Source organism: Gavialis gangeticus, unplaced genomic scaffold (assembly GCF_001723915.1).
Source record: "Gavialis gangeticus isolate Ggan-Ray unplaced genomic scaffold, GavGan_comp1, whole genome shotgun sequence".
In the NCBI taxonomy this organism is placed as follows: Eukaryota; Metazoa; Chordata; order Crocodylia; family Gavialidae; genus Gavialis; species Gavialis gangeticus.
Window position 1 is genome coordinate 3,427,722 of NW_017729009.1, and position 6,650 is coordinate 3,434,371.

General features: G+C 48.4%; 1 protein-coding gene across 4 annotated transcripts in view; it reads left to right on the forward strand.

Moving 5' to 3' along the window:
- The window catches only part of LPIN3 (lipin 3), a 53,878-nt gene extending 47,792 nt beyond the window's left edge, over positions 1-6,086 (forward strand). For all 4 annotated transcript variants that reach the window (XM_019509797.1, XM_019509798.1, XM_019509794.1 and 1 more), the window contains 6 exons: positions 376-524; positions 688-774; positions 3,173-3,325; positions 4,325-4,439; positions 4,536-4,639; positions 5,349-6,086. In XM_019509797.1, the coding sequence (XP_019365342.1) occupies positions 376-524; positions 688-774; positions 3,173-3,325; positions 4,325-4,439; positions 4,536-4,639; positions 5,349-5,493 (753 nt within the window). In that variant the 3' untranslated portion in view covers positions 5,494-6,086. The remainder of the gene's footprint in view (positions 1-375; positions 525-687; positions 775-3,172; positions 3,326-4,324; positions 4,440-4,535; positions 4,640-5,348) is intronic.
- Positions 6,087-6,650: the final 564 nt, after the last annotated feature.

The window sequence follows — 6,650 nt, forward strand, 5'->3', positions numbered from 1 at the left end:
CTATGATTCTGTGACCCCATGACGCTTTCAGCAAGGATGGGTGTCTTTAACCTGGATGTTTTGGCCAAATTGCAATGTTAGTAATTCCTTATTTGTTCCCTGAAATGGGTCCTGGTTTCAACTGGTTATAGTTCAAAGCTGTTGTTCATAGGGTTTCTTAGTGAGTACTGTTAAACCAGGGAGGGGCTGTATTTCAGTAAGTGTGGAAGCTGTGTAATTTTGCATGTACATGCCCATGTATGTCCCTTTCTCTTGTATTTCTATGGGAATATAGCTGGCCAGGGTAAAAATGCAGCCTTGCATGTTACTCCTGAAGCTCTCCTGGAAGGAATGTTGCTATGTGAATGCTAATGTGTTTCTCTTCTTTGTATATAGAAGAGGCTAAATCTGCGGGATGGCCCCAACGAGGTGGTGTTCAGCATCACCACCCAATACCAGGGCACATGTCGCTGTGAGGCTACCATCTACTTGTGGAAATGGGATGACAAGGTGGTGATCTCGGATATTGATGGGACCATCACCAAGTAAGGGGCTGCTCTTTCTCCCCTTCTCTGTGGTGTACTCCGTCAAGGCAAATGCGCCATTGAAAGGCTTGTTCAAGTGGTTGTGGTGATTTACTACAACTCCGAGCCCTGTGTTCTGAATCTCTGTTGGTTTGCTTGGCCTAACTAGCCTTTGTCCTTGTAGGTCTGATGCTCTGGGTCACATTTTGCCACATCTGGGAAAAGACTGGACTCACCATGGGATTGCCAAACTCTATCACAAAATCCATTTGTAGGTATTGGATAAATAGGAACTCTATTCAGGTATCCTTCTTCTGACCTGTGGGGATGGAGCAGAGTATTGGGAGCCCATGGTTGGGGGCTTCTTCCCACAGGGAAGGGGCCTGGCCTGGCTTCCCTCTTGTCTCTTGTACGGTTATGTTGAAAATTTCCTCTCTCCAATGCTGCTGGCGTGGAGGAGAGCTGTCCTGTCCTCCCTGCCCACCTAGCAGTAGGCTTAGGGATGGTGATAACAGATAAAGCCAGAGTAGTTTAAGGAGCTTCTCAGCTCCCTGGTGGCTTCTTCATGCTTTTTGTGCTGATTTTGCTGAGCTTGGGGTACAAAGATGTCCTGAGAGAAGGTACAAGGGCCCCTTGCAGTGCAGCTTTATGATTGAACTCACCTCTCTGCTGTTAGCATTGTGGGGTTAACAGCTACAAAAGTAATTGGGGTTTCATTCATTAGGAAGGAAGAAGCTGATTCTAGCTGCTGTTCTGCCCCTCTGCAGGGTGGGTGGGTGGTGGTGGGGTGCGGTTGTGTCTAAATGACCCTGGTTTTCAAATGCTAGGATTCCCACATATGATATGACCACTAAGGGGCACTGTGTGTACATGATTTGACCTGTCTGATGCTCTGATGCATCTGGGTGACTTAAGAATGCTTCCTCAATTGGTGAGCAAAGCACAAGGAGGAGACAGAGTTCTTGTCCTGGCTCAGGACTGCTGGAAAAGGGGTGAGCCCTTTTTCACTTGCATGTTTCATTCAGTGGAAGCTGTTGGGATCCACAGCTGAATCATCTTTCCCTAAGGAGAGTTTGTACCCTGAATCTTTTGCCTTCTGTGTGGATCTTGGATGTTTAGTGCCTCTTATTCTGTAATAGCCTGGCTTCACTGCCTTTGTCAGCACCCGGTGCCTGCTCTGCCTGGTAGAAGTGCTGTGTATGCATGAGCTCAGTGCCTGATGTAAACCTTCTTAGAAGATGATGATATCTCTCATGCTCTAGGTTCACCTTTGAATGACAAAGCAACAACAAAGCTTCCTCATGAGTCCACCTTTTGGGTTCTTTCAGCACTTGTGCCAAGCTCTATTGTGCTGGGTGTGGTAGGAATTTGATCATGATCACAGACTGCTTACTGCTCTGTTCATGTTATCTGCTGCCCACCCTGTGCTCCTAATCCCCTTTGAGTATTGCTTTGTGTAATATATCAAACAGAATTGCAGGGGGACATAGGGAGACCTTTCTTCTGTCTCCTAGAAGTCTTCCAGGTTGGATTTCTCTCAAAAGGAGTGAATGAATTGGGTAGGAGGTAGGAAGCATTATAGTGAGTTGGTGGAAGCATTGTGGTATGCTATGGTGGAAGCACCCTGCAGGTCTGCTAAAGCAGTTTGCTGCCAGCTGGAGAAGACCCTGCTGAATGATCATGATCAAATGATCCTTTTCTGCAGAAAAGGACCTGTGGGTTACAGTGGACAATAAGCTGAACCAACAGTGTGCCCTTATTGTAGAGAAGGCTAACAGCCTACTGGGCTGCACTAGTAGGAGTGTTGCCAGCAGATCGAGGGAAGTGATTATTCCCTTCAGTTCTACACTGGTGAGGTCACATCTGGAGTACTGTTTTGGGCCTTCCACTTCAGAAAGGATGTGGACAAGTTGTGGAGAGTCCACCAGAGAGCAACAAAAATAGATAGGGGGCTGGGACACATGACTTCTGAGGAGAGGCTGAGGGAATTGGACTTCTTTAGCCTAGAGAAGACAGAGGCATTTAATAGCAGCCTTTAACAATCTGAAGGGTGGTTTTGAATAGGATGGAGCTGGACTGTTCTCAGTGGTGGCAGATGACAGAACAAGGAGCAATGGCCTCAAGCTGCAGTAAAGGAAGTTTAGGTTAGATATTAGGAAAAACTTTCTCGCAAGGAGGGTAGTAAATCACTGGAACAGGTTACCTAGAGGAGTTGTGGACTCCTCATCCTTGGAGGTTTTTAAGACCCAGCTAGACAAAGCCTTGGCTGGGATGATCTGGTTGGGGATGGTCCTGCTTTGAGCAGGGGGTTGGACTAGATGCCCTCCTGAGGTCCCTTCCAACCCTAATTTTCTATGATTCTAATGGTGTGGTGGCTTTTTTGATGAGTACAGTCTGGGGAGAGCTTACTAACAGCTTCTTCCTGTGGGGCCTGGGCCCAGGTGCTTTGTGATGAATGGCTTGTGCACTCTCCTCTCCAGGTTAGCAGAGCACTGAAGAGCAGCTTTGCTGGGATGCTGCAGTGCTGAAGGGGGGGGGGGGGTTGGATAACCTCAGTGTACAGGTCCCACATTCCCTCCCCTACTCAATCCTGGCAAGGGGCTTAAAGGAGTAGGATCTCACATGGAAAGGAGACAGGCATCTGACTCTTGCTGCCTGCTGTGTTCTAGGAATGGCTATAAGTTCCTCTACTGTTCAGCCAGGGCCATTGGCATGGCACATATCACCAAAGGGTACCTGAAATGGGTCAACGACCAGGGCTGTGCCCTCCCAAAGGGCCCCATCCTGCTGGCCCCCAGCAGCCTCTTCTCAGCTCTTCACAGGTAACACACCACAGAACAGCTGCCTCTGAACAGCTGTGCTTGTGCTTGCTTCTGCCTCTCTCCATTGGGATGGCTCCTCCTGGGCTCTGTTTTCTATGGGGAGGTTGGCTTCTCCAGGACATGAGACTGAGGACACTGGCAGGCCCCCTGCAATGATGGGAGTAATGTGACAGACCAGAGAGGTGCAGAGGCCCATACAGACTTCTTCACCGCATGGTGTGTGATCACCATGTGCTTGCCCTTCTTTGCTTTAATAGATCCTATGGGTATATCCTCCCTCCTGCCTGCCACCCATCCCAGGCACAAACCAACCCTGCTGCCAAAACTTAATACCCAGCATCTGGAATATTAGCCAGCAGTCCTGTACATGTGTGACAGGTATTACAGACTTTCTAATGCCTTCTTGCTGAGGTACTGAAGCCCAGATACTGGTTCCCTGGAATTGGTCTTGCTGCAGGCATAGGCTTTTAGGTTATCTGCTGTTATACTGCCCTATCATGGGTTAAGCCTGGAGATTTGTTTACCTCTTCTGTCCTACCGGTTAAGGCCTTTAATAGCAAAGAAAAATACCTAACATGGTCCTGACTTGGAAGCCTGGATGCCTGTCCCCTTTGCTGTTGTGTTATCTCATCTGATGGTGCCTGGCATTGCAATTCTATGTAAAATCACCACTTGTTCAGCAAGAGCCCCTCCCTCTGCAGCACCATGGATGCAGTGAGCACTTTCTATCTCCAGGCATTTGGTGCCCTGGTCCAAGAGGTGGGAGGACTTGATGGGTTCCTCCTTCCTTGGCAGGATCTTCCATGTTTAATATTCTAGAGACTTCTAGATAGGTTGAAAGGGTGGCTAAGACTTCCTCTTTGCCATAACTGTTGCTCCAGCAGTGTAAGGTGCTCTTACTGTCTTTGAACCTTCCTTCGGAAGATTTGAAGCAGCTTTGTAAGATGTTCTGGCTCATAGAACGGCCTTGCCGTAATACTCTTATGTTTTATGTTGCAGGGAGGTGATTGAGAAAAAGCCAGAGGTGTTCAAAATTGCCTGCTTGACAGACATTCGGAACCTGTTTGGCTCAGCACAGCAGCCCTTTCATGCCGCCTTTGGGAACAGAGTTAATGTGAGGGGCACCCTCCTGGTTGCTAGTGGGAATGACCTCCTGGGGGACAAGTGCTTCTGTAGCTCTAATCTGTCTTTTCTGGCCTTTCTTGGGCAGGATGTCTATGCCTACAAGCAAGTGGGGCTGCCAGAGTGTCGTATATTCACTGTGAATCCCAAGGGGGAGCTGATCCAGGAGGTCACCAAGAACCATAAGTCCACGTAAGCCTGCCTGTTCTTCTTATCCTGGGATGTCCTTTCTACCATCTCCCTCTCTCCTCTGTACCCAACCTCGCTCTTCATGCCCAGCATGGACTGTGAGGAAGATTGCAAAGTCCTCTAGCTAATAGGTGAAGAAGTTCATGCCAGTGAATGTCTGTGACAGGGTGCAGAGGCCCTCTGTGACCCCTGGTGAGAAAGGGGTTAGCTCATGCTTTCCTTGGGGGCATGCTAATGTGTACCTGCATGAAACAATACCTTTGGGAAGCTCCAGCTGTACAGGCAGGTTCAGGAATGAGTTGAACCCCCTCCCCCTTTTTGAGAGATTCCCAGTGTTATCTATCAGTGTTATCTTGCTCTCTTCCTGTGAAGAGTTTTCCTTAAGGAAAAAAAGGCCTCCGTGACTAGGGTTGTGTCCTGCAGAGTGAGGCCATGGATTGCCTGTTCTCTCTGGGGCCTTTGTGATAGCAGTGGGGTTAGCACCCACACATGGGTGGGGCCTGGTATGGGCAAGAAATGCTGTGCGCTCTGCACAAACTGTCAATGTGCTCAAGACATTAAGAAGAGGCTAACTTGGACATCCATTGACCCCAGAGTAAGGACTGTCCTAAGGACCATTTTAGCTAGCATGTTTTGTGTGCCTGGGTCAGTGAATGAAGGCCGAAGAGGAAAGATTTTCTCTGATCCTGAATGTTGATCTCTTCCCTCATAGGTATGAACGACTGACTGAGCTGGTAGAACTGATCTTCCCCCCTCTAGGTCAGAAAGGGAGCTTTGCTTTGTCTTGGCCAGAGTACAGCCACTTTGCCTACTGGAGGACTCCACTGCCTGCCATTGACTTGGAAGACTTCTCTTGACCCACCTACTAATGGAGACCTGAACGAAACCTTTCCTGGAAGGATAGTTACTTGCTGGCCCCAACAAAGCAGTTACCCATTCCTTCTGCCTATTCTGCTGCTGAGGCATTTCTCTTTTATTGTATGTTGTGGACTGTAAACCCCTTGTGAAAGGGCAAAATGGAGGGGTGGGGGTAAGGAGGGAAGACTTGTCTTAAAGAAGAAAATATTTGCTAGGGATGGAATGTGTTGTCTTATAAACCAGGGACTTTCTCCAGGTTCTTAATAAGTTTGAAATGATTTGTTGTTGCTTTTAAGGGTGTTGGCTGGAGTGCCCTCAGTGAGGGTCTTCACTCCAGTTGCTGCTAGCTCCACTTCTGAGGATCCCAGGCAGTCCTGATGCCTACAATACAGCTGTCTGGGGGCGAGGGGGGAGGATGGTGATGGTCTCTGTTATGTACCCATCTGTCTGTGAGCATTCGGAGCTTTGCACAGCTGTGATGTAGCTTAATTGCTCAGTAACTTGTCTAGGAGGGTGCAGACCATCTAGAACAACCTGTCAGTGAATAACCACATTCGGCCTAATAGTATCAATAAATAGTGCCTTAAAGTTCTGCATGTCTCTTAATGCTATTATCAGCTCAATTGGGTGATGCACTTGGACATCGCCCAACTGATATTAAGGCTCGTATTTCACCCAGAGCGTGGGAACAGGCTTAGGGCTTGGGACCTGGGCCTGGAAGCTGGCACAGAGGTCACTTGTGAAGCTACCTGGCAGAGCACCAGATTTCTGAAGGCCTAGAAACACTCAGTGGAGCTTTCAAAGGTTGCTGAATATTCTCTGGAAATTTGCTTCTCTGCCTCTGTAGCAACTTGTCTTATACAGGAGGGAATACTACCTGGCCTCCCTCCCAAAGGTGAGACGCTTTATTCTAGAGTGCTCTCAAAACCTGTTAATGATGTGAGCTCTAGGCACCAGCTTTCTCATCATTCTTGGCCTTTTTCATATCCCTAATAGGAAAAGTAGGGGTCCTTGTGTCCATGGCCTATTGGATCTGACAGGTGACTGCCTCCAGGAAAGGGGCCTTCTCTACTGCCTTGCCATTTCTGCTTCCCTAGGAGGATCTTCACAATAGGGCCTTCCAAGTGCAGACCCCATTTAAGCAATGGGTGTGGAA